The sequence below is a fragment of the Lepisosteus oculatus genome, chromosome 3 (assembly GCF_040954835.1).
Source record: "Lepisosteus oculatus isolate fLepOcu1 chromosome 3, fLepOcu1.hap2, whole genome shotgun sequence".
In the NCBI taxonomy this organism is placed as follows: domain Eukaryota; kingdom Metazoa; phylum Chordata; class Actinopteri; order Semionotiformes; family Lepisosteidae; genus Lepisosteus; species Lepisosteus oculatus.
In genome coordinates, this window is record NC_090698.1 from 33,774,835 (window position 1) to 33,795,755 (window position 20,921).

Below are 20,921 nucleotides of genomic sequence, written 5' to 3' on the forward strand. Positions count from 1 at the left end.
TAAATGTAGTGTATAAGTCTTTAGTATGTTTTTTATTTAATTATATTCTACAAATATAAAGGAAACAAACAATATGACTGTTTTTAGTCTTAAAATCGTGAGGGTAGAAAACATGAAAACTGAAGAGTACTCACTCCATAGTAGAGATTCTTGGCCAGTGTGTGAATGAGTATCATCTTGCCAGCCGCAGCAGAGCCATACAGGCAGATTGACACATAGAAATGGTTGTACCAAAACATGGTCTTTCCCATGAGAGACACCAGCAGAGCGACAATAAGCACAGACAGAAGGGTGATGAACCAACTCATGATAGCCACGCCAACAGCATATGCCAGTTCTCGCACACATCTTCTTCCTGCGGCATAGAAAACATACCACTGACTCAAATGTCTGCAGTCAGTACAGTTGTCAATACCCTCTAGAATACCAAGAAACTCTTGACATGTCAGTTAATCATATTTACACATTTGAGGTGACTTGGGAGGTCAATGGAGCTCTAGGATTGCCGGTTCAAGCCTGTGTCATGCAGCTAGCCCACTGAGACCAGGATTTCACAAACTGCAGTGATTATGAATGCCTGAGAACTGCCAAGGGGAGGGTAGGATTAGTAGGCCAGGTCTCTCTCAGCTCTTGACAACACCAGAAACACCTGTGACCTCCTGGGAGCTTGATGGTTTTGCGGTGCTGTAACTGAAGGACAAGCATCTCCTCCAGTGGTGCCAGTACATGTTAAAAGGGTTAGGTATCACAATCACATTTTTGGATCTTCTAAAAAATAATTTACAAGCGTGAGAACCATAGTGGATACAAAACCAACCCAAGAAAATCTTGTTAGTCTTGTTTGTTATAATCTGGCATACAAGTGGCACTGCACATTTTCTTTTGTGCTCTATCTTTTGAAAACTTTCCTCCAGACCTAGTAGCTTTTCATGTTTTCTTTATTTCACCATTTCAAGCCATTTATCACAGCCTATAAAAATGTGCCACTGGGCATTTCTCATTTTGTTTCTCTACTCCCTCTTTAGGAGTCCACACATTCTATTTTCTTTTTAAATGAAATATTGTAATCAGCTTTCAAATGAATGTTCCATCGGATTAACAGCAGTTAGGAACGGGACATGAGATCAGCAAAGAATAATAATGAACCACTTTGTAAGAGGCTTTAGTTTGCTTTGGTGACGACAGATTTAAAGAATTAAGTGAGCTCAGGGAATATAAGTTATTTTAGTCTTCCCAACAGTTTGCTTCTAAAATGTCTCCTGTTCCCCAAGTTCACTGGCAAACTGTGCAACTGTTTTTCTTTTGTGCTTAAAAGCAGCTTGAAAACCTCTCTTTGTTAGACTAAAGGCCAAAATCTATATATTCAAGTTTTTTTTATCTAGTTTGTGATAGCTGGATTGAAAGCACCATTTCTCATTATAAGTAGGTGCAGGATTAGTAGCAGTAAATTATATATCCCATAAAACACCAGTGAATAAAGAAAGTCATAAACAAAGTCACAGCATGCTAAATAGGCACTCACCTGCATTACTAGAAAGTGAATATTTCTTTCCCAAATATATGAAAGTTGCCACGGCGACCATGTAGTTGATGATGGTTCCCATCCGAGCTGGGTAAGCCACCACAAATATTCCCAAGAGATCAAAGAAGACCATGTTGCCATGGCGATACTCTGAGGAATCCGCCAATTTATCTGACAGGGCAAGGTGCTTCACTACAGCAAGGATATTGTCACCTGTGACAAATGTAAAGGCTGGGTCACTGCAGGTAATCAGAGCTGCTTCACTAATATTTAAATAAAACTGCATAATATTTATTTCTAAATCATAGAAGGTTTGCAATACATTATTACATTTTTATGTTATTATTATGGAACATAATAAAGTTCCACCTTAGCATGACAAGCCACATACTGTACAAGCAAAACGAGGTGAAAGATACATTCATAAGAGCATGGAAAGGATTAGACACAGGATGAGACCATTGGGACCATCTAGCTCTTTTGATTCCAAGTAATAACAACAATTAGTAGTATTTATGCAACACATTACACCCCAAAGGATACTAAAGTGCTCCACACACAGGAGGGGTTTTACTTAATCCACCACTGAAGCGCATAAAATTGCCTTAATTGCCATACAATTAGGTAATGGTCTCTGAGGGTAATAACAGTGGTTCACATGAAATTCCAAATAAATACTAAAGAGACATCCGTCTCTGTCAGTCAGACAAGCAAAGATTCAACCACGAACACCAAAGATATTTCAAAATTGTATTGTAAAATTATATAAAGGTAGAAGAAGAGATCATTAGAAGAGCATAAACACATTTCACAGACATTATTATCTCTTTGAGCACTGTGAAGTCAATCAGTAAGAAGCAAAAGGCAAAAGACACTGTCTTGATCATATAGTCAAAGTGAAGCCATGCAAAAAGGAACTGGTTAGGGACATTGTTGTGAGGTTAGGAATGACCATGGGTCAAGTATATCCTGGACACTGCACAAAGTATCTCAAATCTCACATGGGGTTTGCAACAAAGCAACTAAGTGATACTGGAAACGTGGCAAAAGCTTACATGGTCAAACAAGACAAAACTGAAACATTCTGTTCAAAATGAAAAGCATTACATCTGTTGAAAGCCCAACATAGAGAATCACTCAGTCAGAAGAAGCACTGGACATGAATAAATATTTCGGATCTAGTGGTGTCTAAACAAATGTATTTAAAAAGAGATTGAGACGAGCAGATGTTTGCCCCATGACTTTGCCTTGGTGTGGTCAGGCGTGTCTCACTGGAAAGCATTTTCTGATTTTTTTTAAATGTGCGTGCACCATACTGAGGATTTGTAGTGAGATTACTGTTGGAATCATATTGTGAGGTAGAAACATTGTGTATATTGTGCACATATTGTGTTTATTGCTTTAGGTCCCTCTATATGTGCTGATCTACAGAATGTGTAGCTAAGGCAGTTATTTCTTTAAGCATAGTTATGTAGTTACTGCTTTGCATCCATAACCCCTCTGTATGGGATACAATCTCACACATGAGGGAAAAAGGTATTTAAACCCCTAAATCGAATCATTGGGGAGAAGGAGGAGAACATAGCTTGTGAACTTTCAATTTTTCTAAGAAAAGTCATCTAAGTTAGGCCTAGGAGTCTTTTGCAGTTTTTTTATCCAATTTCATTAGATAAGATAAAGATAAAATCACTTTATTGAAATTTGTCTTTTCTCATACCCCAGCTTGCTCTCCATGAGACACACAGGCACACAGACGGGGAGAGAGAGCTTGGGGTCAGAGTGCAGGGTCCACCATTGTAGAGTGCCCCTGGAGCAGCTAGGGTTAAGGGCCTTGCTCAGGAGCCCAATAGAGTGCTCTGCCAGCTGCAGGATTTGAACCTGCAACCTTCCAGCCACAGGCACAGATCCTTAGCCACAGTGCCACCTATCCTCCCAAAGCAAAGGTTAAACCCATATTTATTTTCTGCTCAATTTTTAATATGTTTCTCAGGATATTGGTTTTGTCTTTTTGATCTAAAAGTTAATCTCATTTTAATTTTTTGGCATTTGATAGTTTTGATTTTTTAAAAACTTTTTATTTAATGATGAAAGATTGTGCACATAATTTTTACAATGATATTATGTATTTGATAGTTATCTCTTTACATGATGACAGCATAGATGGGGGGTTACATGTGGAAATATAATTAGTAAAAACATAACATAATAATCCCCACAAAAAAACTGCTTCATCTTCTTTCACAGAATAAAGTCAGGTCTCAATGGGGTCATAAATGTAATCCAAGGTTGTCAGTATCTGTTCTCCACATGTATCCTAAGAGAAAAGGTGATCTTTTCCATTACATGAATCTCCTTAATCTCCTACTCTTCAGTAAGATTTTCTTAATGAAGAATTCCTAATATATTTCTAGCTCTGATTAATGTAATCAAATGTAATCAAAAGTAAGATTACTCAAATGTATCACTGAGAATTGAAATGGCAGGTTTAATATATTATATATTATACAGATGCAGCCATTCAAAGTGCGCGGCACAGACACGTACCGGAAGTAATTGGCTACGGCCTTGTGCGTCACGATGCAAAATACCGCGGTACGTGATTGGTTGACCGACAGGGGCACTTGTGGTGCGTTGGTCGGTTGTAGAAAGATTTAAATGTCTTTACTGTGCCCGTTTAAGTATTGAATATTTATATGGAATTTTACAACTGAAGGGAAATCTTAGTAGCTGAGCATAAAAAAATAGGAGCATACTGTAACGCGTGTGAAGGCCATAAACGATATTAATTTTGGAACTTAAACATACAGTATATGGCTGGTCTCGGTACTTTAAAGAAAACATACACACCAGTATTCCATTTCTCCCTAAACATTTTAAGCATCAAAGTCTTTAACTAACGTGATACTGGAGTCAACAAGCATACTTTTAGAATTTGATTAAAAGGGAATATAATATGGAATCGCGTATCTAAAGAAATTCATAACGATATAATTATACTCATGTACCGCAACACAAGAATTGTTACGTAATGTTTTGTAGGGCTTTTTCAACACTCCTCATGTGACCTCGCCGGTGGTGCTGTGGGTTAGGTTCCTGACTCCCACGTCACACGCTGTGTGTTCGAATCCCACTGGAGCCGTTACTTTTTTTTAACAAACATTTCTTTGAAAAAATAAAACGTTTCCCTGGCTCTGAGATTAAATAAAACTTCACTCGCACCAAACAAATTTATATTTCTAAATATCACAACATGATCGAATTTAAGTCATTTTAATAACAATGAATAGTCACCTAGGCATTACAATATAAACATTTATATTGATTTAAATCGCATTTAACTCGCCTTTATTTAAAACCCATAAATAAAGCTGATTCTGTTTAGACTTTTAATTATTTAAAACTGTATTACAGCAGCACAATGCACAATGCAACGAAAATCGCTATCTTTGTCTTCTGCGTAATAATGTTCACTTCTCTGTCCGGCAAATTTACAATAGTAATAATAATGAACTTTATTGTATATGGCGCCTTTAAATCTCTCTCCTCAAAGCGCTTTACAGGATAAAAACAATAACAACAATACTGTAGGCTGGGCAAACAATTTGAAATATAATGATGTGTTCTGGCTTAGACATTAACGAAGAGCATAACACGTGGGCGGCCAGTGGGAGTGCTGGCTGTGACTAATTAAACCGGTTTCACAGGTATTTTCAAAGTAGAAGGGGGCGAGATTTCCACCTCTCCCCCTCCAAAACCAAGGAAGTACAGTACTTACTAGTTAAGAAAGCTAGGCTCCTCAATGAAATCACCTTTTCATGCTAATGCGTTGGTGTAACAGTCCGGGTGTGGCAAGCTTCTAATGTCAACCCAACTATGGCGAAAGGAACCCTTCTATCATTGGAAGACAATGAAGATATTCTAGCCCTAAATGAATTAATAGCAAACATGGTTTACATAAAATACATTTTTCCAAGAAAGTTTAGCCTTTGTCACTAATGAAACCACTAAATAAAGACATAAAGAAATCTTAAGATTTTTAAAATACATGACTTTGCTAAAATTTATTTAAAAATAAAAACGATTACAAACGCCAGCGGAGAGAGAACACAGGGGAGGGATGTTGGTTTTGCATAAGGGGCGGAGCTATGGAAATGAGGTCTATTTGGGACATGTTCTGGCTGTTTGTGAATTATCATTGTTGAGTATGGAGTGTTGAGGTATTGATTTTGTGTTATGCTTTATGTTGAAAAGTGAGGTGGATTTTGTTTATGATAAAGAGGATAAACTGAGTTATCAACAAATTGTAAATATGACGTTTGCATTGGCATTATTAATTTTTCACTTGAGTGTATGGAGGATTGTTTGCTGTCACATGAGAGCAGTTAATTACATGTATTTTTTTATTCACAATCAGACAAATGCAACATAAATTGTTATCTTTGTCTTCTAAGTATATTAATAAACTTTCAGCATAGCTTTCTCCCCGTTTAGATTTATTTTTCTTGGGATTTTGGGATAAAACGTGGAAAGATTAGATTAGTAATCGTTTTTATTTTTTAAATACATTTTAGAAAAGTGTAATCTATACTAAACAGCTGTATTTATTTAATACCACTCGATATTTAAATTAATGGAGTTTAGTTGATACTGTTTAAACTTTTAATTATTTTAAAATTGGATTAAAGCATTGTACACATGCTTAAAAGAGGAGAAAACGCAAGCCTTCTTCAGGTGTGAGGGTCTTCTGCTCAGAATAAAACGCTTAAATGTAATGTAGGCTCTGAATGGGTTTAATTATGATTTGGGCTTGATTAAGATCGCTGCCTTTCATCCAAAATCCTGCTTGAATCCTTCTAAGCTAAAAATTAGACACGAGAAGGGGCTCTGGTGAAATTTCTCTTTTTTTTATTTCTCATTTTTTCTTAGAAAAATATCTTACCCGCTGCAATCCGGGCACAGAAGGATTAAAAGAAGCCAGACAGGCAGGGGGAAGAGTGAGTTCTAAATAAAGAGGTATCCAGGTAACAGTAAAGGTAACAGCCGCAGACGTGGCCTACTTAGCCTGCCAGGGTTACCCTACTCTCCCGGAGGAGGTCCACCGGGAGATAGCGCTCCAGGCGTTCCTCTGGGCTCTGGCGCCGACTGAGGCGCAGTGCCACGTGATGCTGGCCGTGCCGGTCCTCTTGGAGCAGGCCCTGGCTTTGGCTGAGCAGGCTGATGCCGTATTCGAGGATACCGGTGGACACCAACAGAGGGGCGCACGGGGAATCAGATGGGGAGGAGACGCCCAGCGTGGCGATGCTGGGGGAGCGACGACGGCTGGTCATCTGCCAACGCTGTGGGGAGAGGGGACACATCGCACGGGAGTACCGGGTGCTGGAGCCCCGGGGACTCTGGAGGCCGTCGGGAAACGGGACCGGGGTGGCCTAAAGAGGGGAAGGCCGCCCTTGAGCGACTCTACCCCCACTCCCGAAAGCCAGAAGGAGCGCTTCACCCCACCTGCTGCCGTGGGAAGGGTTGGCCACAGCCGGGGCTTATTTCTTCTCTGCCTCATCGAGGGCAGACCCTGCCAGGCCCTCATCGACACCGGTTCGACCATCACCCTGCTGCTGCCTGGTATCCTGCCGGGCACCAAGACAGCCAGACCTGCAGGGCGCTCACCAAGGCAGCCGGACCCCCAGGGCGCTCACCATGCACTTTGGGGCTGTGAGCGTGAAACACCCCTTCTACAGTACCTTGCCCCAGTCCGTGAGGACTGTATCCTGGTGTTGGACTGGTTGCAGCAGGTGGGTTGTTGCCTTGACTTGGGCCGGCGAGAGTTGGTGGGGCAGGGGCAACGAATCAGTTTCACGGTGGGTGGGGCGGGAGGTGTCCAGGGTGTGTGGGATGACCGGAGCGGGAAGCGGAGGTGGCAGCGGCGTGCGTCTCCTTGGCCTGCCGGAGCCTCAGGTGTCGGGGCGAGCGTGCCAGAGCTGACTCCCAGTATGGTGAGATAAGCTTGCCCCTACCCGGTCTGTAAGGCACTCTGTGCACTGTGGGAGGCCTTGGAGGTGAGGGACGGGGTGCTGCGCCGGGGGTGGCAGGTGCCCTCCAGCGGCGAGGTCAGTGCTTGGCAGCCTCCGGCTGGCCGTGCACCGCTTGGAGAACTGCCCCACAGAGCGACTGCAACACCACAAACTGCCACCTGACCTCGCCGCTGGAGGGTACTCGCCACCCCCGGCACAGCACCTCGTCCCTCACGCCCAAGTCAAGGCAACCACCCACCTGCTGCAACCAGTCCAATCCCAGGATACAGTCCACACGGACTGGGGCAAGGTAGAAGAGGTATTTCACCCTCGCAGCCCCAAAGTGCACGGTGAGCGCCCTGGGGGTCCGGCTGCCTCGGTGCCTGGCAGGACATCAGTCCGCAGCAGGGTGACGGTCGAACCGGTGTCGACAAGGGCCTGGCAGGGTCTGCCCTCAGTGAGGCAGGGAAGGAATAAGCCAACTCTTCCCACAGCAGGCAGGGTGAAGCGCTCCTTGCTTAGAATAGCAATATTATGGACAATCAATTGACAATAAACACAGAAAAGCACATATTAAATTTGGGAAATTTGGTTTCAAAAGTCCTCATATCAACGATGCCTATACTGTGTTCCTCTACAGTATGCTAATCTATTGTAGTGCATTCGCCCCCCTCTTAGGCTGCACAAATGGTCTTTTAGATTTTTATAGAGAAATAGAGACTGTATAGTATGCGTTACAATATAAACATTTACTGTCAACCTTTAAATCAACAACTGATTTAAAGACGATCTGTCAAAGCGCAATGAAACCTATTACTCGATTCTTATGGACTCCCAGTCCCGCCAGGGATTAAAAAATAACATGGTATCGCGTATCTAAAGAAATAACAGTATACAGTAACTATGTTCATGCACAAACAATAGCATGTTACATTATTAACTTGAGGGTCTCCTCTTGCCAGAAAGCGCTAAATTGCATTTTGCCTCAACACTCCATACTCAACAACGATAATTCACAAAAACAGCCAGAACATGTAACTCCACATTCCCATATAGACCTCATTTCCATAACCCCGCCCCTTATACAAAACCAACACCCCTCCCCTGTTCTCTCTCTCCGCTGGCGTTTGCTGGACAAATTTGCTGGACAGAGAGGTGAACATTATTACGCAGAAGACAAAGATAGCGATTTTCGTTGCATTGTGCATTGTGCTGCTGTAATACAGTTTTAAATAATTAAAAGTCTAAACAGTATCAGCTTTATTTATGGGTTTTAAATGAAGGCGAGTTAAACGCGATTTAAATCAATATAAATGTTTATATTGTAATGCCTAGGTGACTATTCATTGTTATTTAAATGACTTAAATTCGATCATGTTGTGATATTTAGAAATATAAATTTGTTTGGTGCGAGTGAAGTTTTATTTAATCTCAGAGCCAGGGAAACGTTTTATTTTTTCAAAGAAATGTTTGTTAAAAAAAAGTCACGGCTCCAGTGGGATTCGAACACACAGCGTGTGACGTGGGAGTCAGGAACCTAACCCACAGTGCCACCGCAATTCTTGTGTTGCGGTACATGAGTATAATTATATCGTTATGAATTTTTTTAGATACGCGATTCCATATTATATTCCCTTTTAATCAAATTCTAAAAGTATGCTTGTTGACTCCAGTATCACGTTAGTTAAAGACTTTGATGCTTAAAATGTTTAGGGAGAAATGGAATACTGGTGTGTATGTTTTCTTTAAAGTACCGAGACCAGCCATATACTGTATGTTTAAGTTCCAAAATTAATATCGTTTATGGCCTTCACACGCGTTACAGTATGCTCCTATTTTTTTATGCTCAGCTACTAAGATTTCCCTTCAGTTGTAAAATTCCATATAAATATTCAATACTTAAAGAGGCACAGTTAAGACATTAAATATACATATACATACTGTATACAGTACAGTTTTCATACGGTAATATGTTTATGTTCCTAAATCAATCTCTTGAGCATGTGAAAGGCATGGTGAATCGGAGATTCTCAAAAATTACTGTACTTTGCATGATTGGAAACAAATGCGTGATCGCGAAATGCTGTGGTGTTACTTTTACAAAGACGGTCAATGAAAAAAAGAATGTGGACCAGGGCAATACTTTGAATTTACAGCTTGTCCAAGGTCATTCATTATTAATACTATTAGTAATATCTTCGTTAAAGACTTTGATGGCGACAGCTCAAACATGAGAGGTTGAGCTTTATAAGCTCCACCTTGTGGAAATTCCGGATACTATTATTTTACTTGTGGTATTATAGGAGAATTTACGGTAATTCGCGGTAGACTGCGTAAAGTGCACCGCAAAATAATGCGGTATTGCCTGCTTGTTTTGAATGACTGCATCTGTAATATTGTTTTATTTTCAGGCATGACCAGAATATGCATAAGTAGCTACTTGTTCTTCAACATTGTGAACTACTTCCTTTTTATTTTGCTTGAATTTTAGAGGTTTCTCCACATTTGTGAACTTGTAAAGCTTTGTTAAAATATGCACAAAGTATGTTCCACAGATCTACAGAAAATGTTGTATCATTATAATATATTATATTGTATCTTTTTTCACATACTCAATATTATAATACATTTTTAATATACTCTTCTTCTGGTTACTTAGCAGGTATAAAACTGTAAAGAAATGACCTTGATCAACTGTATGTTTGTTTTATCCAACCATTTTACATCGTGCCTAATTTGGAGGTATCTCTAGTCTTTTATTCCAGGTTTTATGGTTGTGATAAATCTTTTTGATAAAGATAAAGATTTTCAGATGGTAGCTAGCGCCGTAATCCTTCTCATAGTCCAAGTCTTAAAAAATGATATCCACCTTAATATTTTAACAACTTTCTCCAAGTTAAAGGCTTTAATTTTTTTTCCCCATCTGTACTGGAAATTCATCAATGATCAAAGACTCCATCTCCTTCATCATATATAATATGATTTCAGACATAGCAAACCTAAACCACCTCAATCCTTGGTTAATTGCAGCATTTCAATTCAATACTTGACTATTTTCCATTCCAAAAGAATCTTGAAATCATTTATCTTCTGTAGATAGATTACTGGAAGAGACTGAAAAAGGTATAATAGTCATGGCAGGACATTTATTTCAAGAACTTCCACTCTAGAACTTCATGAGAAGGAGGTTAGACAACAGCCAGGAAAGTCATCTTATGTTTTACTGGTTACAGGGTTGTAATTTGAATTAAATACTTTGGATAATTTTACTCTTAAATATTTCATGGATGGCTAGCCAATTTAGCTTTGATGTTTTCTCTTAGATCATCTATTGGGTTATAATTATAGCACAAAACATTTGTTTTTCTATATTTCATTTATACCCCAATAATTGACCAAATTTCTCCAGTACATCCAAAATAACTGGCAATTTAATTCTGAATTTTTTTTTCTTATTTTCTTGATAAACCTGTTTTTTAAATTGTTGTATCCGTACAAATGTATGGGAATTCTGTCTCCACAAGCAGCACAGAGTCCTTTTCTTGTGAGACAGTCCCTCTTACAAATCTCTGAGGGACAGTGTTGCTACAGAGATGCTCTTCAGAAGGCACTAATGCTAGTCTTGCAACAGTCCCTGAAAACAGGGCTCATGGTCTGGAGAACTAGTAAAGCAGTATCCATCCATAAAAAGGGTGAGAAAACTGAAACAAATAATTATAGACCACTGAGTCTGGCTTCTGCTACATGTAAGGTAATGGGAACCAATTTAAACCAGAGATTTAAAAAAGGTAGGTCTTGCCTATCCAGCTGGAGAATTTAAACTGAGAATTTGTTATTGGCATAGATAAGAAGGAATACTCAAATTAAGGTGATTTGTAGAGTACCGAAAGGATCTGTACTAGGACTACTGCTCTTCCTAATTTATAGCGATAATCTAGATTCCAGAATTATTAATAAATTAATCAAGTTAGCTAACTTAAATTCCAAATTAAAGAAGGAGTAGCAAACATTTTAGAAGTAGCAAGCGAAATTCAAAAGGATTTAGATAAAATTCAGAACAGGACAAACACTTGGCACATGATGTTTAATGTAAACAAGTGCAGCCTATTGCATGTAGGTAGTTAAATCAAATTAAAAATACAAAATGGAAAATGCTGTCATTTGCATCTTCTAGACAATGTGGCAAAGCAATTAAAGAGGCAAACAAAATGCTGGTATACACAGTTAAAATTGTTGAATCTAAATCAAGGGATGTTAAAATTGTTTGATGCACTAGTAAACCTCGTTAAGAATATTCTGTACAATGTTTGTCACAACATTATATAAAATATATTTCTGCTCTGGAATTACTCTAGAGCAGAGCTACTACATACAGTATAAGCTCGACATTCTGAACAAGAGGTCACAACAAGGAAACGACGAGGCTTGCAAGTAAAACCAGAAAAGATGCTGTTCTTTAACCACAGGGTTGTAGGTGTATGGAACATGCTAACCTGCTATGTTATTGAAGCCAACACCTGGTGATCACTTTATTGGCCATATACAATAGGGTCTAGAGAGGGGGCAGTGTAGGGGGCCCCATAGAGGTATGCTTTGCATTCCTAACAAGGAAAGTGTTTCGATGACTCTGCACTACTGCACTAGATCCCCACACTACTGTTTGACATTCACATCATGCCCAAGTAACCCTCTTGTGCAAACTGTAACACTGTAACTGTGAGGGCAGGAGGGGACAACAGTGCAGGTCCCATGAATGACACTGGAGTCATTCCAGTAGGGAAAATCATCTCAGCCTTGAAAGAGGCCAGTTCAGTGGGGACCTTGGAAGGCCACCATTGAAGATAAGATCACTTTATTGGCCATATACAATTGTCTTGAATTAGGAATTTGTCTTTTCACATACCCCAGCTTGCTCTCCATGAGACACACAAACGGGGAGAGAAGCTTAGGATCACAGCGTAGTGTCAGCCATTTATACGGCACCCCTGGAGCTGTTGGAGTTAAGGGTCTTGTTCAGGAGCCCAGTGGAGTAGGAGTCCTCTGCCGGCCGCAGGATACGAACCGGCAACCTTTCGGCCACCAGCGCAGATCCTTAGCCACAGAGTCACCGCACCGGCCCATAATAAACTACTACCAGGATACTACCGGGCTTGATGAGCCGAAGGGCCTCCTCTCATTTTGTAACTCTTGAATGTTCTGTCAAACATGATGGTGGAAAACTTACGTTACTGTAATACGGTACTGCTTTTCATCAGCAGTGACTATGAACCTTGTAAGGACTGATGAGAACATACTGTAGATGAAGCAAAGTAGTGGCAAATCTTAGGGGTAAAACTGCTTCTGACCTCAAACTGGGACACAATTCATAGGAAAATGATCTAAAGCACAATTCATTTTCTTATTCTTAAGCCATTTCAGTGTATGTCCTCAAGAGGCCCTAATACCTGACTTTGAGAATCTGTGGAAATACTGTTAATCCAAGCAACTTGAGAGTTCAAGTCTGTCAAGAAGAAAGGGCAAAAACTGCTCCAAGCTGGAGTGCAAAGGAGAGATCTACCCAGAAAGACTTGTGACAAATGCTGCCAAAGGTGCTTATATAAAATACTGAGTTCACAGATCAGAATACTTATGCAATTAATATGTTTCATGTTTTTCTCTTTACCTTTTACTGTAACACTGTATCACTAACAGTTACAGATATTGTTACTTATGGTAAGTGACTATGGAAGTGTGTCTAAGAATCTGAACAATCTCTCTGTTAAAAATGGCTTCTACTGGTTATTGGTGCATTTTTAAAATATGGAGATTCTTATTCATTTGGTGGTATCTAGGTTTACACAGAGACAGTTTTAACCTCAGGTTAAAATCTATTCTAGAAGGCAGCTTTACCTTATTCTGTCCTTTGTACGCGTTATGGCGTTATTGGCAAAATCCTTTCAAACTATGTGATTATTTATTTTACTTATTGATTTATCCACTTTGTCAATTTCCTGATTTTCTCCATTTTTGTAACATTACTTACCCTTCAAAGACTTCAGATTGAGCATTCAAGTTTTTAATAAAATATTAATTAAAAAAAATGAGCATGCATCATTTTGTAATCTCACAAAATGTGACACCATAGAAAGGGTAAGAATATTTTGCTCTGCATCAGTACTCCCTTCTCAGATAAAAACCCTTAGCTGAGAAAACAAACATTCAGCTATAATATTAAGGACAGACACCAGAGGAGCTGAAAACGAGGCCTCCTGTAAAAAGACTGGTGTTGGCAAAACAAATGGACCCCAATGAAAACATGTTCAGCTTTTTATTGCATTTAGGAGGATGCCGTGAGCTAGAGGTAACATCTTCATAAAGTTAATATAGTTTATCCTTTAAAAACTTTAAAAAGAACAGAAGGACAAATCCTTACATCCCAGGATATGAATAAACATAAGAAAATAACGACCACGAATTTACCTAATGAGATTGAAAGTGTTCTTCTAGACTGTTCATGGCTTACATTTTTGCATAGTAGATAACTCCATATCAAATAGCACATTCGGATCCAGTCGTGGTTACTATAAATAAGTTTCAAAACAGAGATACATTAATTCCAGTTTTGCTGCAGTTAGAAGCTGGGAACACCAATAAGAAAAGAATACAAATTCAATCACGCCTCTTAAACTTTAGGGATTACATACAATTTCTATGTATCAAGTTTAGCGAAGACACCATGCTTTACCATTCATCGGCTTCAAACTTTCAGGATCTACCTGAACTTCAGCAGTTAAAAACTGCACAAACCTCCCCAGAGCTATTATGCTCACATCATCAAAAATTCAGATTACTTTTAATCTTCTGAAATTCTCAAGGCAGAGTCCTTCATACCTACAAAATACCAAACAAAGGACCTCTTTGAGGTTTCAACAAATAGACCATATTAATAATCTGGAATGTCAGACTATCCTGATGCAGTAAGAGCACACAACTGCCCTACACAGATAGTAATTAGCAGACCACTATCAGAGTCATAGTGATATATATTACTTTGTTACTCTGTTGTGAGCAGGTGAAACTGTATCCATCAGAGACTGTGTAAAATAATGTAAAAAGACACATTCTTCAAAATGTATAGAAAATCTAAAACAGTAGGAGTAAAATCCCTCGTTTGTAACAAAGTGTTCAATGGCAACTGCATTTTCTGACCAATGTATTTTTCCCTTAAATGAGAAGTGATACAGATCTCAGAGAGCCTTAGGCCCCCTGGAAGCTCACTAGGACTTCACCATATTGCCATGCAGTGTAAAATGCTCAGGAATGTGGGTGATAATTATGCTCATATACTTTATGGTCACATATTAGGACTTCTCACTGAATACTGTTGTGACAGGCCTTCCTCTCCTCAGGTGGCTCATGAGGCCTGAGCACATGGAAAAAACTCAACGTTAAGAAAAATACTGTTTATTCAAGCAAAGTTCATTGGTATATACAAACAATCTCCTCTAACAATCCAATACCAACTATCAACAGGAATCCCTGTATACTGTGCCATCCATTCATTTTCTAACCTCTTTATCCAATTCAGGATCGCAGGGGTTGGCAAGCTAAGAGTGCAAGGCAGGATACGCCCTTCACAGGACGCCAGTCCACTCAAATACACACACACAGTCACACCAGGGCCAACTTTCCCAGAAGCCAAATAACCTTCCAGTCCGTCTTTGGACTGTGGGAAGAAACCCATGTGAACAAGGGGAGAAGATACACACTCAACACAGACAGCACCCCAGGTCTAGAACTAAAACCAAGGCTCCATATAATCTGTGGATGTTTTCAGTATTATGTGGTGCCACCAAGATGATGCAGAAGAGAGCAAAAAATAGCCCCTAATGGATCTTAATTTCGGAATCATTCGGCTTTACGCATGGAAGGTTATTGAAGGAATTAAGTTAGTCTTTTGTAAATACAAATTAGCGGTTATTGAGAATATTATCAATGACCCGTAAGTTATTCAGTAACTACAAAGTATGCAAGCCAGTGTTTTCAGAAAGCTAAATTAAATAGTTCAATTTCATTCTATTAAATGCTTAATTCTAGATTGCATGTCAATCTAACATACATGTATTTAAAAATATCTGTATCTTGAACTATGACCTTGATTGCCACACACTTAGCTCTCTTTAAAACAAATTCAGACAGTCAACAGTCACTGCATTTAGCATGCTACTGCTCTGGGTTAATATTTATTTCCATAAATTGTTGCATGTTCAGTATGATGTTCTTGTTTAATGCAACAATGTATTCGGATCACTCACATGAACTCCACTCATTTGCACTGCAAACTTATTTATCTAATTTTATCTCATGGACCTTCCAGTGAACTCATGATTCAATCCCTTCCCACTTTAAAACATATTTATAATCACCAGTGGCTTTAGACAGGAAGTGTCATCACATATGTAACAAAACACAGTCCACATAAGCACAGTAATAACCATGTGCATGTAATCAACTAAAACCAAACAAGGCTTGCTGCACAAACAGGAATTGGTGAATTTATATCAGATAATTCACCAATTAAAGTAAGAGCAAAAAAACAATGAAAAGAGCAGAAAGATACACACCATTTTCAGAATGGACCTCAGAATGAAACGCCAAATGTGCTAGCTTGCTTTTCGAAGCATTTTCATTGAGAAGTATAAATTATTCCAAAGCATTATTTTTACAATGTAAATTAACTAAATTAACACATTAGGCTAACTTCATGGAATATAAGAGATTCTTAAGAGAGAAGACCTCCAACTCCAGACCTATTTGTACACCAATCAGGCATACTTGCACTGTTCATTAGCAGAGGGAACAACTTTATAATTTACTGGGTCATTATTACAAGGCCCAACCTGGTATAATAGGTTTAAAAAGGCTAGCACAAGAGAAATGGGTAGATGATGATGAGGTAAGTTCTTAAGAGTCCAACGTTATGCAGAGTGCAAAGACAAGCCAAGCCGCGAACTGCCAACTCTTTCAGAAAATGTTACCTTTCTTAAGTTTAAAACCTGCCTCTTTTAACATGAAAGTTGGTGAAACAATTTATTTTATTTCAAATACACTTTCCAAAATGTATTTAGAAAACTGTCATTTGAAAAATATGAAAAATAAGTTGAATAAATAAATTTGCAAACTATGAGAATGTACTCATAACTCACAACTAATGATTTTTTTCTAGATGGATCAAAAGGAATAAAAGACTAATAATAACAGAAAGATAACTTCTGTATCATAGTTATTGTACATCTCAACAAGTAGGAAACAGCGATTCCATTCTATTTCAGCTAATGCTTATGAAATTATTGTTTTGAAACTGTCTTTTAAACACAAAAACCTTCATCCTCAACTTCATCCTCTTCCCCTGACAATTACTAAATAAACCCTCCTGAGAGAGTGTCAAGGTGCACAGGAGTGTGGTCCACAGAACAAGGGCTCATACTGTCACAGCAATTACCTGCTCGTTGTATGGAGTCAGTGAGAATCCTATCTGGCGTGTCATACTTTGTGTGGTAGATGAATCCACTTTCGATGAAGGCCAAATCAATTCCTGCAGAGAAAATCAACAACCATGTACTGAAATAGAAACAGCAAGGGCACAAACTGGTGTCTAATTGACATATATGTTAAGCAGAACAAGAATATACAACTTATATGCATATGTAGGAATCTGTAACCATGTAATACAACTACAAAGTTTTGGTTACATTACCAAAATCTAGCAATGTAATTTAAGCAGAATGATCCTGCTTTGAAGATATAGCAAACTTGTGATATTACACATATAAAACACACTTTGCTCATTTTAAGATTTTACAGTAATATGGCCCCTGCTGACTATTTTCACAAACTGCAGAAGTACTTAATGAAACAACTCTAAAAAGGACAGGGAAAAGATTACAGAATAATAAACACAAATGTGTAAAAAACAAAAGGAAATTATTATGGTTTAACTTCTTAATGAGCTGTATCCAGTGCACATAATATTTCAGCCTCTGTACAAAATATGATTTTATTCAAAGCTGCTTAAACTGGTTACAGTGCTGTGAAAAAGTATTTGCCCTATAATGCCCTGATTTCCTCTATAATTGCAGATTTGTGACGTTGAATGTTTTCAGGTCTACAACCAAAATCTAATATTAGATAAAGGGAACCTGACTGAACAAATAACACATTCGTTTTAAAGTATTTCATTTATTTAATGAACAAAGTTATCAAACACCAACTGGCACAGTCTGAAAAAGTAATTGTAGTTAAATAAACCCAATTAAAGGGATAATTTAGAGTCAGCTGATTGAACAGCCAGGCTTGATTATAGCCAGCCCTGCTCAATATTAACCTCTCTTGTTTTGACCCTTACCATCAGAGTCAAGTTGCCAGCACAAAGATTCAACAAGCACATTATGCCATGATCAAAGGAAATTCCTGAAGGGATCAGAAAAAAAGTTGTTGATATCAATCAGTTTGGAAAGGGTTACAAAGCCATTTCCAAGTCCCTGGGACTCCACCGAACCACACTGAGGGCCATAATCTCCAAATGGAGATTACTTGGAACAGTAGTGAATTTGAGCTTTATGGGAGACTAGCAAGTTGGAAACCACTGCTAACCAAGAAGAACAGAACTGCTTATCTCTCATTTGTCAAGAAGCACCTGGATGATCCCCAAGCCTTTGGGAGAATGTTATATGGGTAGATGAGTCAAAAGTGGAACGTTTTGGACGACATGGGTCCCATTATATCTGGTGTAAAGAAAACACAGCAATTCACAGTAAGAACATCATACCAACAGTCAAACATGGTGGTGCTAGTGTGATGGTGTGGGGATGCTTTGCTGCCTCAGGACCTGAACGACTTGCCATAATTGAAGGAACCATGAATTCTGCTCTGTATCAGAAATTCTTAAGGAGAATGTCTGGTCATCTGTCCGTGAGCTGAAGCTGAAGCATAGTTGGGTCATGCAGCAAGACAATGATCCAAAACACAAAAGCAAGTCCACATCAGAATGGCTGAAAAGAAGCTAAATTAAAGTTTTGGAGTGACCAAGTCAAAGTCCAGATGTAAACCCAATAGAGATGCTGTGGCAGGACCTGAAATGAATAGTTCATGCTCGAAAACCTACCAATGTTTCTGAATTAAAGCAGATATGCGAGGAAGAGTGAGCTAAAATTTATCCACAGCGATGTGAAAGACTGATATTGAATTATAGGACATGTTTGGTTGCAGTCATTGAAGCTAAAGGTGGTGCAATCAGTTATGAAGTGTCAATTACTTTTTTCACAAAGGGGATATGGGTGTTGGATAACTTAATTAAATAAATTAAACAATCATAATGAAAAAAGTTGTTATTTGCTCACTCAGGTTCCCTAATTAATCAAATATTAAATTTTATCTAAAGATCTGAAAACATCCAGTGTGACAAATATGCAATAATAGAGGAAATCAGGAAGGAGGCAAATACCTTTTCACGACACTGTATATAAAGGGTTAGTATAAACTTTTAATCCATTAAATCTTCTCTAGACTCACAGAAGAAATTACTGCTTGATTCTTAAATGTAGAATAAAGCAAGGCATTTAGTATAATCTTGGTAATGTCTGGTCATGTGAAAAACACACTTTAGCTTCAAAGCAGACATATATCGCAAAACATTATGGATAACTTTGCTGAATTCAGCTGATATGCTTCGTCTGTACAGGTGTGGTGGCAATCCCAAAAATGAATACCACTGCCTGGATCCCCTGGATTTACCTGGAATGTTTCCGAAATCCCTGTAGATGCGGAAGTCGGTATCTGAGGGGATTATGCCACTCTGAAAAACCTCCTGGCCGACCACAGAGGCGAAGGGGTGCTTAGCTGCGTGTACATAAGCCTGAACCAGCCAGGGGTTTTCCGGACCTGAGAAGGAAGTTAAATAAAACTGGTCATCAACTTGCAAATAGGTTTTGCAGCTGAGACCAATTCTGCTTCTTGCCATGGGTACCTACCTAAAATATTTCCCTGCAGCTTCCTTTGATTTTTAAAACAATGATGAAGGACAGCACAGTATAACTATGCTTCTGCCATCCTGATAGTTAGCTGTAATTTGGCAAAAATGAAAATAAAAACTCTGACTCATCTGTCAAAATGAACATTTGATGGTAGCTTTTTGTTTGACAGAGCCTTCTTGCTTTTGCCTAAAGGGAAACCCAGTTTCATATTCCAGGCCTGTTACTAGCAGATAGCTGAAATGTTTATCTTGTTTCATTCCAGAAAATGGCAGGAAATGGTACAAGCCATCCATTACAAGCCACAAGTCACTTGAGAGCAGCAGAAGACAGAATATCAGTGTCACAAGGATATCGTGAAACAGACAATTTAAAAGAGCCAATCAGTTAGAAGATGTTCCATATAGAGAGCCAGTCAGAAAGTGAACCCACAGTCCTGGAGCTGCAATAATAGCACTAACCACTGCATCACCATCTTAGTCCATAATTACTTTGTCAAAACTGTTCAAAACTAAAAACAAAAGACACTTACCCTTTTCCACCATTTTAAGGACACTAATTACAGTTAATGGTAGTAAATACCAATGTTATATACAATATTACTGATTGATATACATTGATGGCACTCACACAAAACTTTCACACCATCAGGGGCAACGTTTTCATTCAGCTGCAGTTAAGATCTTTCATATACCAACTATACTTCACTTCAGTATACTCAGTAGAACACAGCCTCTTCTGTCTGACACACAGAGAGATAAAGCACACCTGTCTGAAACACAATCTCTTTGCCACCGACTCCAGCTGCCTCCAGGTTGATGAAGGCACGGATGAGCTTTGCCCATGGGTGTTGTGTGATGAACCCATGACTAGCCTGACAAAAGTAAAAGAAAAAAAACAGAAAAATGATTAAAGGTCCCCAAGGTTCAATGACAAGTACTAAATCTCCTCATTAGTGAGAGAGCTGCATGGGCTCAGGTGATCAGGTGGCTTAACCAGTTGAATGTCAAGCCCGGTGAAAAATCAAAATAGAAAAATGTAGGAAAGAATCAATGTGCCCCATTTATCAAGAGAAAAATGCCTTCATGCCACTGGTATGTGAGAGAGTCCACTCATGTAGTGGGAAATCAAGGTTTCAGACAGACCACCCTGGTGGATGACAGTGAATGTGATGCAGGGATGCCGTGCTCATCCAAAAGTAACCCTATTGAGCTTTTGTTGGATGAGCTGTGATGACTTGTGACATTTAAAGCTCAGAAACCAGTGACCTGGTACATGTCTGTCCAGATTCTATGACAGTATTGGGAATTCCAAAAACATAGCATTTGCAAACTGGTGCAAATCATTGGGCACAGATCCCTGCGACTTTCACAGCAGGCCTCCTTT

General features: G+C 39.0%; 1 protein-coding gene across 2 annotated transcripts in view; it reads right to left on the minus strand.

Annotated features, from left to right (window-relative positions):
* The window catches only part of LOC102693134 (endoplasmic reticulum metallopeptidase 1), a 39,089-nt gene that overhangs the window by 13,355 nt on the left and 4,813 nt on the right, over positions 1 to 20,921 (minus strand). For both annotated transcript variants that reach the window (XM_015338575.2, XM_006626999.3), the window contains exons 4-8: positions 20,304 to 20,409; positions 19,300 to 19,446; positions 17,009 to 17,101; positions 1,523 to 1,735; positions 135 to 355 (exon numbers count right to left, since the gene is read on the minus strand). In XM_015338575.2, the coding sequence (XP_015194061.2) occupies positions 135 to 355; positions 1,523 to 1,735; positions 17,009 to 17,101; positions 19,300 to 19,446; positions 20,304 to 20,409 (780 nt within the window). The remainder of the gene's footprint in view (positions 1 to 134; positions 356 to 1,522; positions 1,736 to 17,008; positions 17,102 to 19,299; positions 19,447 to 20,303; positions 20,410 to 20,921) is intronic.